The sequence below is a fragment of the Trichomycterus rosablanca genome, chromosome 2 (genome assembly GCF_030014385.1).
Source record: "Trichomycterus rosablanca isolate fTriRos1 chromosome 2, fTriRos1.hap1, whole genome shotgun sequence".
NCBI lineage: Eukaryota > Metazoa > Chordata > Actinopteri > Siluriformes > Trichomycteridae > Trichomycterus > Trichomycterus rosablanca.
In genome coordinates this window covers 5562347-5582728 of record NC_085989.1, presented here as the reverse complement: position 1 = coordinate 5582728, position 20382 = coordinate 5562347, and the positions used below count along the sequence as shown (strand labels likewise).

The 20382-nt window shown below is 38.4% G+C and overlaps 1 protein-coding gene across 2 annotated transcripts; it reads left to right on the top strand.

Moving 5' to 3' along the window:
- Nucleotides 1–930: 930 nt before the first annotated feature.
- On the top strand, nucleotides 931–19501 carry triqk (triple QxxK/R motif containing). Of its 2 annotated transcripts, none has more exons than XM_063010360.1 (4): nucleotides 931–987; nucleotides 4930–4996; nucleotides 11572–11657; nucleotides 18107–19501. In XM_063010360.1, exons 2-4 carry the CDS (start codon nucleotides 4936–4938, stop codon nucleotides 18209–18211), a joined length of 252 nt encoding a protein of 83 aa, XP_062866430.1. In that variant the 5' UTR covers nucleotides 931–987; nucleotides 4930–4935; the 3' UTR covers nucleotides 18212–19501. The 2 variants fall into 2 exon arrangements, with proteins under 2 accessions (XP_062866430.1, XP_062866431.1); XM_063010361.1 differs by lacking the exon at nucleotides 931–987 and adding an exon at nucleotides 2434–2499.
- The last annotated feature ends 881 nt before the right edge of the window (nucleotides 19502–20382 follow it).

The following is a 20382-nucleotide window of genomic DNA, read 5'->3' as shown; positions in this document are numbered from 1 at the left end:
TTCTTTTATGTTACTATTATTATTATTATACTAATATTGCTATTGTTAATGTTGTTCTTTTTATGTTCTCACCAAGTTAGGAACAAGATGGTCAGTTGTAAACTAGTGGTTTAAGTACTAGGCTAGTAAGCAGAAGGTTGCTGGTTCAAACCCCACCACTGCCAAGTTACCATTATTGGGCATTTGAGCAAGACCCTTAAACCTAAGTTGCTTAGACTGTATACTGTACGTTGCTTTGGATAAAAAAGTGTCTGCTAAATGCCGTAAATGTTATGTGAACATTCTTATTATTTAAAGGCTGCTGGGAATGGGGCACAATCAGCAGAGCCAACAAAATATACCTACTGCAATTAAGATTATAAATCCAGTAGTGTAGACATTTCAATTATGTCATTTGCCTTTGTGGCATTTTATCCCGAAAAAAAAAAGTCCATTTAGTTACTAGATATTTTTAATTACATTTTTAATTATAAACACAGCAGGTGGGTAGCACTGTCGCCTCACAGCAATAAGGTCCTGGGTTCGATCCCCAGGTGGGGCAGTCTGGGTTTTTTCTGTGTGGAGTTTGCATGTTCTCCCCATGTCTCTGGGAGCTCTGGTTTCCTCCCACAGTCCAAAGACATGCAAGTGACGTGAACTGGAAATTGGTTGGTCAGGAGAACCACAAAGAAATAAAATAAGAATTAAAAAGGCCTGTCATTAATTATTAGCAGATATAACATGGGTGATAAGTGAGCTTTATATTGCCATGGGATGTCGAGCTAGAAAGAATCCACATGGGCACAGAAAAAGCAGGAGCAGGATCTTTATTTCCATGCAAAGCAACATGTATGATGTATTTTTCATTCATTATTTCTGACTAGTTTTGAGGTGTAACTTGAAGAACGCAGTGGGCGGGTAAACGTCGCTGATTGGCTGCAGCAGGGATCCCGCTGAGCTTGCTGAGCCTGAATCAGGAACTGGATGTAGTGTGGCTTCATCTGTTTGGTAAGCTAATTGTCTTAAATATACATTTCAAATTACATAATTAATAAAATGTTAGGTGTATATGTGAGATTTTTTAAACACTGATGTTATTTTAATGTTGACTTTATTATATATAATAGAAAAATATTAATGCAGTGTACCGAATGTTAGGAATGTTTTGATTTTACAATTCACCTTCTTGGCGTTGTTTCATTGGTCAATGTATTTCTTTGCTGGCTTGTGATTGGATGAGTTTGCTGCCTGTCGTTTTTATTAATCCCGCCTACAGGAACTCGGTTCAACACGATCGACCAAAACTCCTAAAATAAGGGCTCTGTCCCAAATATCGTGACTGTTTATAACTGTTGTTTACTACGCAGGGTACACGGGCTATTACTTTTTATGGTATGAAGTGCACTTGCGTAGGGAATAAGGAGCTATTTTGAATTCAGCCGCTGTAGCACTCCATACGTGGCATTTTATTCTTATGGACTGGTCCAGTATAGTTGTTGTGTGTATATACACCGTATTGTCAAGGTTTGTGTTAAACCTGAAAACATAATTCATTCATTAATTCATTTATTTATTCATCCCAAGTGATTTATTTGTTTATGTTTAAAGCTACAAAGTTGAAAGACGTGTGTACTGTACATTTGGATAATCACTATATCACTATATAATCACTATATAGTGCTTTGAGCTATCAACTGTAAGGTTGAGAGTTCGAATCCCAGCCCTGCCATGCAGCTACTGTTGGGCCCTTGAGTTGGCTGGACATTACGTTTCACGAACATTATATAACAAAAACAAAAATGGATCAATACCCTTCCCCCATTCCCATTGATCTACACTATTAAACCATTGTTTTTTGGGAAGAGTCAATGTGGCCATCAAACAGCAGTTATCCAGTATTCATGTTCTGTGACCCTTTTCACTTCCTGCCATGCAGCTACTGTTGGGCCCTTGAGCAAGGCCCTTAACCCTCTCTGCTCTCTGGCTGACCCTGCGCTCTGACCCCAGCTTCCAAACAGGCTGGGATATGCGAAGAAAGAATTTCGTTGTATTGTACACCTGTATATGTATTTATGACAAATAAAGGCATTCTATATGGTCACCTGACCATGATTTTCCTGGATATTACATTTCACAAACATTATATAGCAAAAACAAAAGTGGTTGAATACCCCACTCCCCCATTCCCATTGATCTACACTATATTAAACCATTGTTTTTTGAAAAGAGTCAATGTGGCCATTAAAGAGCAGTTATCCAGTATTTACGTTCTGTGACCCTTGTCACTTCCTGACCCCCAACCTAGTCTTCATTTCACAATTGCCTGTAGGGATTGGGAAATTCAGCACATCTTGTCCACTTCCTGCAGTGGTCACGGGCTCTTGGTCACTGTGATGTGTAAACATCATAATAGCTCTTTTTGTTTGGGAAAGCCATTTTTGTAACACTTTCATGTTAATGTGGTGTGACTGCATGCTGTAATTACCTTGTTTTAGACATTTAAATCTCTCAAGACTGCAGGTATGAATCGTATTTCTGTCCTATTTCGTTCATTTCACTTCTTGTTTTTCTTGTTTTAAATCCTGTTTTAAAGGAGCAAATATGCAAACTGGTCAAACTGGGAGGTAGTGGGGTTTAGGTTGATGAATGATTTAGTTTGCTGGGAGGTACACTTCAGGGCGTTCCCTTTGTCACATTAGCCTATACAGCAACACCTGGGGTCAATGTTTTATCAGCGTACTGGAGTCCACCGGATTCTTCCTTCTCGAGTTTCTTATGGGTACCTTGCCACCTTCTCCTGTTTCTCTAGTTTTTACCTGTTTCCCTTTTATTCCTGTTCCCTATTCTGTTATTTTTTTTGTCTCTAGAAATGTTAAGGGTGTAACTGGAAATGAGTAGCTGGTTTAGTTATACCCACTCCATTTCTTGTTATTTTTTTTCTTCAGTCTTTCCCATTTTTTCCTTCTGCCTTAATCATATTTCCCACATTTTTGATCAATACGTCTTTTTTAATGCATATCACTGTTATTCTCAAGTCCCGCTTCAGGCTGCTTATTTCTTTTATTTCTGCTTTTATTAATTAATTGAATTTACTATCTAAGTTCTGTTAATGTTTTTCATAATTCATTCATTCATTCATTCACTCATTCATTTATTAATTTTCATGTTTTTTATTTTTTTGCTATTTGAGCTTACTGTGACACTATGCACAAAGGAGGTCCAAAAAGCCATTGTTTAAAAAAATTGCTGTGTAGAAATTCCAGTGGTCTGGCCCCATTGGACATCTTGTGTCTAAACTCTCTCTCAACCAATTGCTCTTTTGACTAAAAGGACGAAATTTCTACAGACATTATCCAAAAACATGTAAAAAGCCTTCCTAAAAGAGTGCATTATAAATGTTTGGAGAATTAGAGTGAAAACCTACACCATCATGAAACATTAAACAATATTCAGGTGAATTGGCAACAGATAAGAGTATCATGATTGGGTATAACAGGAGGATCCACCAGGGCTTAGTTTTTAGTCAATAGTCATTAAAAAGGGGTTCGTGGCTCACTTTGGGGCAATTTTTGTGAGAGAATTGTCTGGTAAAAATAGCATTTATTAATGGCAATTCACCATCTACTGTACATAATATAGTAAAAATTTTAGGGAATGCTCAGTTGAATTAATATGAAAGTTGATGTAACGGTGGTAAATATGCATCTTTTTCAAGTGTGTTGCAGACATTTTATACTAAATACTTTTGTTTGTACTAAATATAATTCCAGTAAATGTTTTCAACCTTCATTTACCTGACAAAAGTAAACCTGTTTTTTTTACTTAAATCTGTTAGTATTTTATATGGTAGGAGATAAAAGGCCGTAATTATTTGCAAAGTTGCGTAGAGCAATGTTCATTTTAAACTGATTGACAATTCAAAAGGTTGGTGTGCCACACAGAATGAACAGATTACAACAAGTCTTGTTTTTATTGCATTCTACAATAAGTCCCAAATGGGGTTTGTAGTAGAAACATTTTTACTAGTGGTCTCCTTTGTGCTCCTGTAGTATAGTGGAAATTGTTCAGTCTAAGACAATGACATATGAAAACCTGCCTGTTATTTAATCTTTTTTTTTTTTACATGTAAAACTGGCATTTAAGCCCAAACATAGTGTTTATGCTTTGCGTACACAGCAGGATGCAAATTGCACCACTGACCCTCATGCATATGCAAATGAATGTGCAAAAATGGATGGAGATATTGGAAATGCTGTTTTTTATCAATTCCCTTTCATTTTTGTAAGGTTTTGGCAGTTATAGGTGTCTCGTTTTGCTCCTGACTTGTTCTGATTCTTAATAGAAGGCTAAATCAGTCATGTAGTTAACAGTGGTTACTAGGTCTTTGGTTATTCTGCTGAATTTAGTTAACCGTGAGTAGAAGGTAGATTTTTTTGCTCACAATTAAAGCTTCAGAACTTTGAAATCAAATACTGTTCCCATTCAGGGTTCATTTCGGTTTAGTTTGAATTTAAATTCTTTTTAGCGAATATTTCTTTTTAATACTTTTTAATAAGCATTTAAAAAGTGCCTTTGAGAAGGTTTTCTGATTCGCGTGTGTTCGTCCTTGACTGCACAATTCAAAGTATTTGTAAAACTCGAGCTATCTGGTTCAGTTCAGCAAGAGTTTTGTGTTTTGCTTCAATCCAGTTACATTTTCTGAACATTTTTCAAATCATCTTGACACATTTGTGTGTCTCACATCAAAACCAAATTTCTAAAAAGGTTCAGGCAAAAGCACGTACATAACTCTGCTACCTGATTTTTTTTTGACCGTGTAAAAGACTTTGTAATATGGCGACTTTCCAAAACCTCCCTGAGCCCTGCAGTACTGCTCACCCTTCTGAACAGAAAGCAAGGTGTTGTGTTTGTTGTACTCATTTCCAATATTAGATATTCTTTTCTCCACAGGGAATAATGGGGAAGAAGGATGCGAGCACTGCACGGTTGCCAGTCGATCAGTACCGCAAGCAGATTGGTGAGTCAAAAAATACGTTGTGACCTTCATAAAATATTCAGCTTGTACTTTATGAAAAAAGGTTTTATACCTTATTTTCTTCTTCTGGGATTTTCTTGAAATAAATGGTGAATGACAAGCGAAGATATAAAGCGGGAGATTTTCCTTTGTGATATTACAATAAAGTGGTACCTTGAAACTCAACGTCAATCGGTTCTGGGACTGGCGTTGAGTTCAAAAGGCGTTGCGTTTCAAGGTATTTTTTTCCATAAGGATGTATGGGAAACCTGTTAATGCGTTCCATGTTTTCGTGGACTTGCATCTCTTTTAGGCTAATGTAAAATAATGGGGTTGTTTTTGACACTGAAAATAACACAAATATAATATAAAAACATTGAAATAAAAAGCTGATTCTTACAATTTCTCAGAACCCTGAGCTGTAACACAAGTTTAAAAGTGAAACAGGAGGAAAATGCAGATACACACAGATACATGTGAAGCTTTCAGAGTGAATCTGACGGTTAATCAACATAAATGCAGTTTCGTCTCATATGCGCACTTTGATGACGTCTTACTGCACCGATCAAGCCGAGCGCTGAACAAAGTGGCTGTTCATTGTTAATCTGAAATTAAATAATACATTTTTATAAACAAAACAAACCTAGCACATTGAGTTTAAGGCAAACGTTGAGTTTAAGGGTACAAATTTCAAAGATTTTGAGTTTAGGGGACGTTGTTACAAGGTATCGCTGTATATTAATATTTGCACCAAATGGTCAAAAGTAATTGGGCTTTTTTCTTAATTAGTTAGGTGTTTCAGTCACCTCCATTGTTAACAGGTATACACAATCAATTATATGAAATAAATTATATGCTCAACTTTTGTGGCAACAGTTTGGAGAGGGCCCCTTCCTGTTTCATAACAAAAGTGTTCTTATAAAAATATCATGGTTTGAGTTGGTGTTGAGGAACTCCAGTGGCCGACACAGCCTCCTTACCTCTATGCCATTAAACACATTTGGGATGAATAGGAATGTCTATTACAATCTTGGTTTCTCTTTCAACATCAGTTCCTGACCTCAGAAATACTGTGGTACCTAAATTTGCACAAATTCCTACAAGAAAAATTGGATGTCCAAGAAGTTCACATGATCAGTTGTCTGCATGCTTTTGAGCACATATATACACATATATACACTAAAGTTTCATTTTTATTGTTCTTGTGACAGCCAGTGATATTTTAACTGTTGGGCTGATGGTAGTTAATCAAAGCACTTGTTGAATGCAACAGCTATGGGAAGGCATGAAGCCAGAGTTACATTTATATGGGCCAAAATTGGCTCATCAGTGTAAATACCAAATGAGAGGTTTAATTGTGGTTTGAATAATTAATAGTTTATCATGTAAAGGACATGTGTGCCACCATATTCTGATATAATCCTATAAATAAATTGTCAAAACATTGCAGAATTGAATTTTGAGACATTTTCTGTACTACTAACATTAAAAGTAAAACTGTTGATGTTATTTTGCTTCCCCGTCACTCTTGTACAAAGCCTGATATTGAAATGTCATGTCTCATTACTCACTGCTTGCTTTGGCAGAAGTTTATGTCATTCTGACCCACTCACAATATGGCACCATGTTATTCTCACTTGTTTGGCATATTTTTTACCTCTACAGCACGTCTTAGTAAACCTGCTCAACAGCTAAAGTCAAACGTTCACATTGAGCTGTGGGGAACATGACAGTCTTGAAGTTTAAACAGTTTATTCTCATTTTTTATTTTGGGTTTGAGTGATGTGACACATAATTACTGTCCAAAAACGTGAGTTCTGACAGACATGGAACATTAGTCTTCAGGCAATGTGTGTGTGTGTGGGTGTGTGTGGGTGTGTGTGGGTGTGGAGGGGGGGGACTAACCTGTCACCTTATGCTGAGTGGAAATTTGATGGATGGTCATATGTAATCCAAAAATCTCAAAAAATAAGAATAATTAGCTGTTTAAATAAGCTTTGAAACATGGGTCACACTGTCCACAGTCAAGCAAGCGTTACAATGTCATTGTATTACAATTGTGGCATTTAGCAGACACAGTGGGGCTTGAACCAGGATCCTTCTGATTACTAGTCTAGTACCTCAACCGCTGAGCTACCACTGCCCTATAGTAAAATGTATTATAGAATGCAGTGTGGAAAATAGGCTTATAAAACGGATAGTTCCGGTCCTAAAATCTGATTGGCTGAGCCGCGTTCGAAGCCGTTGTAAAATCCCCGATAAACGCACACCTAGGACCACCTCACATCATTCCATATTAATACGCCACTGAATAGAAAAAATTAATGTTATTTTCGCCCTCATGTTGCCTAGCAACACTGTTAATCGAACTATTTTGCGTCGCGGAAGAACGCTTTATTGTAAGTTTATACACAATAAATAAATTTATGAATTAAACATTGTTGTATTTATTATATTTTATGTTGACCGCCGTTTTATAAAAGCAATAAGCCACTCGAGACCGTGCATTACTGTTATGATTTTAGCACGGGGAAAGAAGTTTTAGTAACTCCGCTTCGCGTCGTGCCAAAAACGTCATCCCCGTGCTACAATCACAGTAATGCACGGCCTCTCGTGGCTTATTGCTTTATTCTATTCCTGGCCTATGTGTTCAACCCTGATTTCCTTTAGCATTCTGACTACCTGGCAATACCCATGCTGCCCGAGGGTGACCATAGGCTAGAACACACCTTTCCTTATCTCACTGTATTCCTTCACCTATTGTACTGGCATAGGGTATTAGGAGTCGATCTCAGCAGCGAGGTGGTTTTATTGAGCCCAGATCGGGCCAGTGGGTCTCGATGGTGATGGTCATGCATATTAGACTGCTGTGCCACTGGAGCGTCCTGTTTATGAAATATTTGCTATGCAATAGTTCAGATTGTGTTTTGAAACATACAAATGGCAAAAGGCTCAGCTGGTGTAAATTCACTCTAGTGAAGACACCGTGTATTCCTAACAGTCAGTTCTGTTCTTTCCCTCAGCATATACCAACGCTTTATCTTATACGAGCTGTTTTCATTTCCTTAGTAGGCTATTTAGCTTTGTTGTGCACCGTCACCCCATCTCATCTCGTCTCTATTCCAAGAAACATAACAAGCCGAACCCCTGCTGGATCCTCTACGTATCAGCCATATTCCATTATGCTTTGTGTCTTTTTCGACTCGTCTGTTTGAAACCATAACAGCAGGTAATGATGATAAGAATCCACCCCCCCGCCTGACTTCCATTTGAAACGAGCCTCTGTCAGCCAATTTCAGCGAAACACTGTTTAACAAAAAAAAAAAGCGTCATCTAAAGTGACAAAAGATAAAAAACAACACAAAAGAGAGAGTACACGATACACGCTGCAATTTAAAATCAGAATGAGAAGGTAATTTATATTCTGTTGGCTTTCTTCTGGGCGGTGGGCTTTTGTGGTGGTGAGCATCTTGATGTTGATACATTATCCTTAAATGCTGTCATTATTCCTTATAATGTAGTGGAAAAAGCTTCTAAAAGCCACATTGTGTGTGTGTGTGTGTGTGTTTGTGGTTTAAAAAGTGATTGAGACGTTGTGAAATCTTCAGTCAAATCAAGTATTTACACATGATTCTTGTTTTACGTGTGGGGTGTTTGGGTAGCACAGTGGTAAAATATGCTAGCTTACTACTGCTGAGATCAGAAGGTTTGACAGTGGTGTTATCGGCCAGGCTAGGGTCTACACAGACATTACTGGCTATGTCTGAGAGGTGGGGGAATGGTCAAGACCTCATGCGCAAATCCACCGAAGTATGGGAGAATCAGAACGGATTGGGATTGGAGGGAGTGTGTGTAAAGTGAATATATACCCTCCTTGGATGCCATCGGGGTCCCCAGCAGCAGATTGGCTACACTAAATTGGAAGAAAAAGGGGGTAAAATGCATTAAAAAAAGTATACATTCAAAGCGCCCAGGTGGCGCAGCGAGATATTCCGCTAGCACACCAGCACCATGTTTCTGAACTCCTCGGTTTGAAACTCAGTGTTGCCACCGGTCGGTTGGGCGCCATCTGGCGGGCATAATTGGCAGTGCCTGCAGCAGATACTAATTGGCCACCGTTTCTGCAGGGTGGGGGCCGGACTATGTGTAGGTGGGTGTGTCTTCATACGCTGTGTAAGGACCCTGACAGGCGGAAGAGACGCCTGTGCAGAATGCAGGGGCGAGAAGAGGCGTGTACAGCGACGTGCTCTCCTTGGATGCAATCTGGTATCTCTCAGCAGCAGAAGACAAAATTGAGTGTGCTACATCGGGAGGGAAATGGGGAGAAAATGCATTAAAAAAAGTATTAATTCAGTAGATATTGTTAGATATTGTCTATGCAAATTTGAAGTGAATGAATGTATGGAAAGTTAATAGAATAACAATAATAAAATTGAGGTTCTATTGCACATTTATTTGAAGCCATTTTAAAAGCACACTGTTCCCTTTTGCTTCATTGAATTGTTGTGCACTTGTCATTTTGCTGTGTTTGTCCTGTCCGAATATTTCTTGCTCTCCCGTCTTTGTGTTTTCGTGTTTCCTTGCAGGTCTTCTTCAGGCGGCTCGGCCTATGTTTACGTTTTTTTTCGTTTGCTCTGTCATGGTGATGTGATGTGAAAGACAAGGGCCAAATGGCTCTCATGTGGTGAGAGTCAGCCTGCAGCGCTGCTTCCTGCTGATGGATGATGGCAGTGTTTTGCCGCTCTCTCTCTCTGTTACACACAGACCTGTCATTGGTCCATCACGGTTGCCGGCCCCCAGAGACAATTCGAGATTGTCCTCTCCAATCACGAATCACACTGGCTTTAACTTTAATTCTGAACAAAGTTGCCCGTAGCCTCGTCACAAACCGAGAGCCGAGCGCCTGCTATGCTGGCTTTCAACTTTACACACCTGCGCCCCCCCCGCCCTTGTTTTTTTACCCTGAACACGAACCTGTTGAGTCATAAATGCTGTTTTTGTTCCTAATTCTTCTCAGGTTGATTGTATACAGTTAGGGTCAAAAGTTTACAGACATTTGTAAAGAACATAGACACTATATGGCCAAAAGTGTGTGGACACCACTCACAATAATAATAATTTTTTATGCATTTTTCTCCTGATTTTTTGCGCGTCCACCCTGATTGAGGAGAGCGCACTGACACACGCTCCCTCCGACACATGTGCAGTAGCTGACTGCATCTTTTCACCTGCATGAGGTGAGTTCATATGCGATTAGCCTTGTGCACGGAGAGCCACACCCTGATCAACGCCTTATTCCTCTACTCTGTGCAAACGCCATTAATCAACCAGCAGAGGTCATAATTGCATCACTTATGAGGTCCCTATCCAGCTCCCTCCTTGTTGTTCATATATACGTATTCGAGATCCCAGCTCTGGTGTGCTAGTGTATTTTACCTCTGCGCCACCTAAGCGGCAAGTGGATCATTTTAATGTAGTTGTCCTTTTTCATTATTGCATCTCTTTCCTGTAATTCACAAGTTCCACTGGCAGCAAATCAGCCCCAGAGTGCCACCAATGCTTGGCAGTAGGTACAATGTAGTTTGGTTTAAATGTACTCCTGGTGATTGTGACCAAATAATTCAGCCTTTTTTTGAGCTGACCATAAAAGTATCCTCCAAACAAGTATTTCCATGTAATCTGCAACAAATAAAATAACTGATCAGGTAAAACGTTAAATATCTTTTCTTTGTGCTGTTTTTACAGCTTTCTATTTATATTTAAATTGTACCTAACGTCCCAATGTTTTTGAAACTTTGAACTTTTTTTCCCCCAGAATTATACCTCTGCTATATTTTGATCATCCTGCTGTGAGCTCTTCACAGTTCTACTCAGTAATAATCAGAGTAAAATCAGCGTGCGCCAGCGAGGCTGCATAGTCTCAGCACATACACTATTAATTACGACGTAACAGAAGGATAAAGCTGTTTGTTGGATGCATTTTGCACCATGACATGAGTTTTTAGCAAAAAATAAATAAATACACACATCTAATGTGTCCTCGTTGGCTTGGAACAAAACCTTGTTTGCTTGGTACGCTTTCAGGTGCAGGAGCGAATAGTCGTAGAGCTTGTAAACACGGTTATATCTCAGTAGGGCTTTGTAGCCGGTGTAAATGTTGTTGAATATGTTATTCCATAAAAATTTGAATAAGCAGGTTATATAAACCAACTATTGTTTTATTACTGTAAAAAGAATCAGATGATTTCAGTGCATATTTATACAAATACATTTTTTTTTTTACATACAAGTTTGTACTTCAAAATACACTACACACCCCGCCATGAGCTTGCTGGACATCCCACAAAACCAGGGGCATTTATTTAGATTTGTTCCCCCTTTTGAGGCTAAAACTCCACAGTGGGTAACCGAGTTTTTGTGAATAAGCTCTGGACCAGTTAGATCCTGATCAGAATGAAACCGCTATTAAATAAATTAGATAAATTATTAATTAAATAAATGTTCTTAAACATATTTTTAGTGACACAATGATTCAGCAGAATTAAAAGTGTTTGTTTTTTCTTCTTCTTCTCTTCCAGGAAAGCAGGATTATAAAAAAACAAAGCCGGTTCTGCAAGCTACAAGGCTAAAGGCTGAGGCAAAACGAAGCGCTCCAGGAATCAGGGTGAGACTTTATTTACCCCGTTTACTCTATCCAACTCACAATTAGCTATAGAACTCCCTTTTTACACTTTTGTTTAATTTGACATTAAAATATACTATCATTTTTTGAACAACAGTAAATTAGAAAGTTTAAAGTGCTTGGAATTATATTATGTAAATTGCATTTAATGTCATAGCACTGTCGCCTCACAGCAAGAAGGTCCTGGGTTCGATCCCCAGGTGGGGCGGTCCGGGTCCTTTCTGTGTGGAGTTTGCATGTTCTCCCCGTGTCCACGTGGGTTTACTCCGGGTGCTCCGGTTTCCTCCCACAGGCCAAAGACATGCAAGTGAGGTGAATTGGAGATACAAAATTGTCCACGACTGTGTTCGATATAACCTTGTGAACTGATGTCATGAATGTAACCAAAGTGTAAAACATGACGTTAAAATCCTAATAAACAAACAAAACAAAATTTAATGTCATGTTTCCATTGCATGGTTCCCTACACCATGGCTTATCAAACCCTGGGTTGTAGACAAAAATAATAATAATTAAATAAACGTATTTTAACAGGCACATTAAAAAAAAAAAAAAAAAAACTTGTACACGTATGCCCCTTTGTGGAGGGTTTACGTTACAGCTTGTAAACCATAGTCAGACCAGGTTGACACCATTTTCATTAATTAACTTTATTTCGTTTTGTGTTATATTTTGATGAATTTGATGTTTTGATAAATTTAATGTGTTTTGATGTGTTGCCTGGGTGGCAGTAAAAATCTTGAACAAAATGTGGGTCCCTTGAAAAACTGTTTGAAAACCTTACCCTATGCTACAGTATGTTTTTAATTCTTCTTTACAGTATTTGTTTTAATTGCAAAGTAACCCATAATGTACCTCAGTACTGGTACTAAAATTGGTTACTCTTCTTGGCCAGGAACCAAGCGTACCGAAACCGGCAGTATGGCTGGAGTGGGAAACAACACAGACCGTTGATTGGTCAATTTTAATTGATCACAGATCGCAAATCATACAAGACAAACTGAAAATCAACCTGTTGTTGATACTAATAGTATTGTTACAGTTACTTTGCTGTATTACCACCTTCAGTAAACTCCTCCTGCTTTCACTTGTACCTTGATGAAATTGAAAACAGACCGTAGCACAATGTAATCGATTCACAGTTGGATCTGGAACAAATGCACTTAGTAATTAGGAAGGGTATCTACATACTGTTGATCATAAACTAAATAAAAAATAGAAATATGTATTACTGATGTTTAATAGTATAATAAAGTAGTAACAACCTAATAAAATGTAAAAAATATGCTGCTCAGGTGGCGCAGCGGGAAAACAAGCTAGCACACCAGAGCTTGGATTTCGAACACATCGTTTTGAATCTCAGCTCTGGCATCCGGATGGGCTGGGCAGCTACATGAACAATGATTGGCTGTTGTTCATACAGGGTGGGAGCCGGACCAGGGCTCCTCATAACTGGTGCAATTACGACCTCTGCTGGCTGACTGATGCTGCCTGTGCAGGGTTGGGGAATAATGCTGATCAGGGTGTGGCTTTCCGTACACAAAGCCGATCCTCATATGAACTCGCCTCATTCAGGTGAAAAGAGGCAGTCGGTACTGCACGTGTGTCGGAGGGGGAGGGTGGTATTGGTAGAGGGGAAACGTAATGCTATCAGGGTAATTGGATATGACTTGATTCGGGGAGAAAATTGGGGGAAAAATTAAAAAAGAAAAAAATTATTTTCTTTTATTTTCATCATTGTTTCATCCTGGTAAAGGCAGCACTGGGTCCAGCTCCATCAGGAAACACTTGCTTCATTTGTATTTTAATTTTGATATTAAATCTGTCACAAATAAATATAAATAAATATTAAAACTTTCTTTGATTTGATAGTTTGTGTACCGTATTTGAAGTAGAGCTGTTAGCCCACATTGAATGTTCTGGTTTTGACTTGCCTGATTCCCTTTACTTCACTTGTTTCTAGTGGCCAAAAATGTTTAGTCTGTTGCTCTTTGGTTCAGCAGGAGCATCTCAATTATAACGAATGACTTCCTTGCTATCACACAGACACACACACACACACTTTTATTCTCTCTCTTTCTGTTTTCCATTCACGTACTTCTTTGTTCTGCTGTGGTCTCAGCTGTGACTGCAGTAGGTTGGCAGCTTTTTGGAGCTGCTGTTCTCCATGCACTGACCAGTTGGCATGCTGGGCTGTGCGCTCCCAGCACGGGTGGCATCTGGCTGCAGTCCAGTTAATGTGGGAATTGTCTTCCCATACCAGTCACTGGTTCTACAGACTGACTCTTCTGCATAAACCAAGTGACCTGGAAATTTGTGATGCACTGTCTGCTGGCATTTCACCATTTCCGCTGGCATTTTAAGGTTTTCATGGCAGCAAAACCTATTCGTGTCTGTCAAAATATGTGTTTAATTCATATATGTAATTTATAGAAAAGCCAGTGTTAATTCACGCTATATTTCTATTTCTATGTATTACAATGAACACCAATTTTATGAGGTTTAATGGTGATCCTGAACCCCTAAAATAATTTTTTCCACGTTAGAGACATCAAACTATGTATGTATTCGAGTATTAATTAAAATAGATGTTATAGATTTTAGCACTAGTTATAAATTCTTCCACTTCCCTAAAAGTGACAAAATTCCTGAAACATCTCACAAGACCAACACACGAGCATACAAACCGCTCATGCCATGTTATAGTAATTAAGACTGTGCACTCTTCACTTAAGAGTAAATTGTCATGGGGCCAGTAATGCAACTAAAGGGCATGAAATGTAAAAGTTTTCCAATTAGAGATAAATAAAGCTGTTTGGAGTCTGACTGAAATGAGATAACAATGCTGTGGCTAGTAAGTGCTAATGAGGAAGTACAGTGATTACAGTAATGAGCCAAGTTAGCCATGGCAATTTCAGCCTTTAATAATGTCTGCACATGCAGTGACATTTCACATTTATATACAGACATATATTTTAGCAGTAGCATTGGTAGTCACAGTAGTTGCCGTTGTCAAAGCCATAATAAACAGCCGTAATAATTAAAAAAATTATTAGTGGTAGGTGCATTTATTATTATTACTATATTATTATTATTATTATTAGTAGTAGTAGTTGCAGCAGTAGTGGTAGTAGTAGGAGTAGCAGTAGGAGTAGGAGTAGCAGTAGGAGTAGCAGTAGTTGTAGCAGTAGTGGGGGTAGTAGTAGGAGTAGCGGTAGTGGTAGTGGTAGGAGTAGAGGTAATGGTAGTAGTAGGATTAGAAGTAGTGGTAGGAGTAGCAGTAGTGGTAGGAGTAGAGGTAATGGTAGTAATAGGAGTAGCAGTAGTGGTAGGAGTAGAGGTAATGGTAGTAGTAGGAGTAGCAGTAGTGGTAGGAGTAGCAGAAGTAGTAGTAGTTAGAGTAGCAGTAGTGGTAGGAGTAGCAGTAGTGGTGGTAGTAGGAGTAGTAGTAGTAGTGGTAGTAGTAGGAGTAGTTGTAGTTAGTAGAAGTAGCAGTAGTAGTAGGATCAGTAGTAGTGGTAGTAGTAGGAGTAGCAGTAGTAGTAGTAGGAGTAGTAGTAGGAGTAGCAGTAGGATCAGTAGTGGTAGGAGTAGTAGTAGTAGTGGTAGTAGTAGGATCAGTGGTGGTAGTAGTAGGAGTAGCAGTAGGATCAGTAGTAGGAGTATGAGTAGTAGTAGGAGTAGTAGTAGTAGTGGTAGTAGTAGTAGGAGTAGCAGTAGGATCAGTAGTAGTAGTAGTAGTAGTGGTAGTAGTAGTAGTAGTAGCAGTAGGATTAGTAGTAGTAGTAGGAGTAGTAGTAGGAGTAGCAGTAGGATCAGTAGTGGTAGTAGTAGGAGTAGTAGTAGGAGTAGCAGTAGTAGTAGTAGTGGTAGTAGTAGGATCAGTGGTAGTAGTAGGAGTAGCAGTAGGATCAGTAGTAGTGGTAGTAGTAGGAGTAGTAGTAGTAGGAGTAGTAGGAGTAGCAGTAGTAGTAGTAGTGGTAGGAGCAGCAGTTGTAGTAGTAGTAGGAGTAGCAGTAGGATCAGTAGTAGTAGTAGTGGTAGTAGTAGGAGTAGTAGTAGTAGGAGTAGCAGTAGTGGTAGTAGAAGGAGTAGCAGTAGGATCAGTAGTAGTAGTAGTGGTAGTAGTAGGAGGAGTAGTAGCAGGAGTAGCAGCAGCAGTAGTAGTAGTAGTGGTAGTAGTAGGATCAGGAGTAGTAGTAGTAGGAGTAGTAGTAGTGGTAGTAGTAGGAGTAGTAGTGGTAGTAGTAGGATCAGGAGTAGTAGTAGTAGGAGTAGTGGTAGTAGTAGGAGTAGTAGTAGTAGTGGTAGTAGTAGGATCAGGAGTAGTAGGAGTAGCAGTAGTGGTAGTAGTAGGAGTAGTAGTAGGAGTAGTAGTGGTAGTAGTAGGATCAGGAGTAGTAGTAGTAGCAGTAGTGGTGGTAGTAGTAGGAGTAGTAGTAGGATCAGGAGTAGTAGTAGTAGCAGTAGTGGTAGTAGTAGGAGTAGTAGTAGTAGTAGTGGTAGGAGTAGGATCAGTAGGAGTAGCAGTAGTGGTAGGAGTAGTAGTAGTAGTGGTAGTAGTAGGATCAGTAGGAGTAGTAGTAGGAGTAGTAGTAGTGGTAGTAGTAGGATCAGTAGTAGTAGTAGGAGTAGCAGTAGGATCAGTAGTAGTAGTAGTGGTAGTAGTAGGAGTAGCAGTAGGATCAGTAGTGGTAGTAGTAGGAGTAGCAGTAGGATCAGTAGTGGTAGTAGTAGGAGTAGCAGTAGGATCAGTAGTAGTAGTAGTGGTAGTAGTAGGAGTAGCAGTAGGATCAGTAGTAGTAGTAGTGGTAGTAGTAGGAGTAGGAGTAGTAGTAGTAGTGGTAGTAGTAGGATCAGTAGGAGTAGTAGTAGGAGTAGTAGTAGTGGTAGTAGTAGGATCAGTAGTAGTAGTGGTAGTAGTAGGAGTAGAAGTAGGATCAGTAGTAGTGGTAGTAGTAGGAGTAGCAGTAGGATCAGTAGTGGTAGTAGTAGGAGTAGCAGTAGGATCAGTAGTGGTAGTAGTAGGAGTAGCAGTAGGATCAGTAGTAGTAGTAGTGGTAGTAGTAGGAGTAGCAGTAGGATCAGTAGTAGTAGTAGTGGTAGTAGTAGGAGTAGCAGCAGCAGCAATAGTAGTAGTGGTAGGATTAGTAAAATTTGTAGTAGTTGTTGTAAAAGCAGCACCAATAATAGTAATAGCACAAATACTACAAATAGCAATTGTACTATTAGCATTAGTAATAGTAGTAGTAAGACATCCCTGTAGCTTCTAAATTCTAAATTTATATGTACTATAAATCTATTTATAGGTACAACTTCAAAATACATCACATGTAAACTTAAAGTATGAATGGTTATATTAATATATATTATATATAAAAAAGTGGTTGAATGTTTGTTTCCACTTATTATATATAAACCATATATAAAAGTACCAAAGTGGTATAAAATAAACAGCTAAAATACAATTCAGCTATTAATCATTTACGAACATTGTACTGTATAATCATGACAGGCACAGAACTGTTAGTAAATAACATTTATAAAACAATTTTTACCCTACATAATATCTTTAATTTAGTTTTGTTTTATAATAGTATTTTAGTCATGTACCACAGTTATGGGAACCAAAAAATTCTGCAAAATATATTAGTGCAATTTTCTGTCTATTGTATTTTGCACTTCTGCAATCCGTGCCCATTGTGCGCAGTGAAAGAGTCCTGAAGTGCTTTCACATTGACTAAAAGTTTGATAAGAACTTATCAAGATAAAGAACAATTGCTTTGCCAAATTGCTTTGCTACATGATTGCACTTAATGAAACTGAGGCTGACGAGGATTGTAATTTAGCACAAAATGAACTTTTTAAAAGACCTCATTCAGGTCTGAGTGCAAGTCCTCCAGCTATCATTAGTTTAACTTTGCCATTAAGCTGAAGAAAAGTCTTAATTAGAATGAAGTCCTTTTTACTAGATTAGCTTTTGCCAAGGCTACTAACTAAAAATAGTTACAAATTTCTTCTGAGCTTGAAAGAACTGTACTTTGGGTATTCTTACACGTTTCTCTTACACAATTTCGCTTGGTTGAAAAGCATTCAAAATCCCGAAGTGTTTTATTCCCGTAAAGCTGGTGAACCGTAGTTGCTGGGGTGGTGTAAGGAAGGACACATAATAGAAAAATGTGACGCACCTGCACATTTTAAGCTACTTCAGGTGCACTTTAGGCCACTATTTCTGTGAGCTAAAGGAGTGAATATAATAGCGTAATTGGCTGCAGTTCAGATCGGAGTGTTTTACGGGTCATGCGAGGGGTTTATCACTGTAATTTGGTTATGAATGCACTGCCTCTATTCATCCTGTTCTCATTTCTAAAATACTTATAGTGGCTTGGAATGAATTTTCAGCTTTACATTTTATTTCTGTGCTGTTTTAGGATATCATCCTGGTGATCGTGGCAGTGCTGGTCTTCCTGCTGTGTGTTTACGCCTTCTTTTACCTCAACCTGAGTACTGAGCTGAACTTGGATTCGGACATGTAGTAATATTTTACCTTGGAAAGGTCAGAATGGGTTGAGGTTGTGTTTCAATCAAAATATTACACATGACTCTATTCTTTAACTTGAGAGTTGTCGTCACAGGTGATGATGCTGATGAAAATAAGAAAGACTTTAAAATGTGTCAGAAACCACATTTGTCTGTCTTTCCAATATACCAACCATTTATTATTGCATTCTTTTGGGCTTGAAGATCCTGAGATGTGTTTTTGTGGCTTCCAGGATGAATTGTCAATACTGGCTGAATACCAGTAAATAGAATTGGATAAAAACCCAATAAATTGGTGAATATACCCAACATAATCCTTGTGGCCACCCCAATGGCCACTTAAATAACCAAAAAATGAATGCTGGTACTTGTAGTTTTGAATTTCAGGTCAGTAACCATTCCACGCTGTACTATGTCATACCACACTAACTGGGAAATTGATGTTAGATCCTGTGTTTTCTTGATAAGGCTCATTACTTCCTTTGTCTTTTCTTTCTTGAGGTCCACTGTTTTGGCTTTTTTTTTAACCAGACAATCATGCCTCCTTTATTCAGCTGCATGCAGATCTGCTGATCAGAGCTCTGGATATTAAAGACATAAACCCAAATGCTGATTGACAGTGTATGTAAAATCCTTAGTGTGTGTAGAATGATAAAGTGATAATTTCTGTTACACATGCTGTCACGGTTATTCTGTTTAGCATTTTAAATGCTGTTCATGTCCATGAATTAATAGCAATAAATGATACCAAGATTTGTCATGAAGACCTCTATGTACAGACCTCAGTTCTGGGATGGATGGGAGAGTATCTGAAATGCCAATAAACACTACAAAAAGTATGTGGACACCCCTCCTAATAGTTGAGTTTGGGTGTTTCCACATTCCTATTGCTAAAAGGTATATAAACAAATTATATTAAGTTAATGCTTCTTTCATACCCAACCATGATTGCATCATCAAATTAGGGCTTTCAGTATTTGCATTTTACATACTCTCCTAATTTCTCTGTTTTAAGGTTTTAGGTGTTTGGTGAGCCATGTGTATTTGAACACAATGAAAACCAGCAGTGTTTTCTTTCTTTCTTTTCTTTTTTTTAAAGCAAATAAAAGCTTGACAACTTGAGATTAATTAGCATTTTTTATTTTCATTGATGTTTACAGGTTTAAACTGACTTGGTTTGTTCCAGGGAGTTTGTTATGAAGGTTGTTGTTCAAATGAAGAAAATTTGTACTACATTTATTTTTATTTGTAAAATTGATTCAGTAAAATAAAAAATATGCATTGTTTCCTGGCCTTCATTTTTCTTTCTTTTCTTCTTCTTATATTATTTTGTATATTATTATTAGTAGTATTATTATTACAAACCCAATTTCCAGATTAGAACATTTCATAAAATGCAGTACAAACAAGAATCTTTGATTTGTTAATTCTTCTGAATCATTAGTGGTCAGTGGTGCATAATGGTCAGTTGGTATAATCTGGGTACAACAACATGGGGCCTGGGGACCTGGGTTCAAATCTCTTCTCAAGTCGGTCAGGTAATGAGTTTTATATATTCTCCCTCAGTCTCTGTGGGTTTTATTAGGTTCTTTGGTTTCTTTTTACCTCAAAAACATTTAAAAGGAAAACTGGCTACTTTAGTATTTATCTATTTGGAAGTGAGCGAGTAAATATGTGATTACATGACTTGTAATAAATTCATGCCCTTTCCCAGTGGATTATTATTATTATCATTATTATTATTATTATTATTTTACATGTAGTAAATTAATCTCTCTATTTCCTCAGCTTCTCCCATTAGGGGTCGCCGGCGGATCGTGATCCGCATTATTGATTTGGCACAGTTTTTACGCCCTTCCTGACACAACCCTCCCTATTTATCTTCTGGCTGCATGTTTGGCTGCATATCTGGCTGCATGTTTTTGGACTGTGGGAGAAAACCGGAGCACCCGGAGGAAACCAACGCAGACACAGGGAGAACATGCAAACTCCGCACAGTAAGACCGGACCACCCCACCTGGGGATCGAACCCAGGACCTTCTTGCTGTGAGGCGACAGTGCTAGCCACCGTGCCGTCCCCATGTATTAAATTAATAATTTGGTTAAATATTTCAAATATTCACAAAGGGTGACGCTGCCTCATAGTGACATGTATCATGTAGTGCAA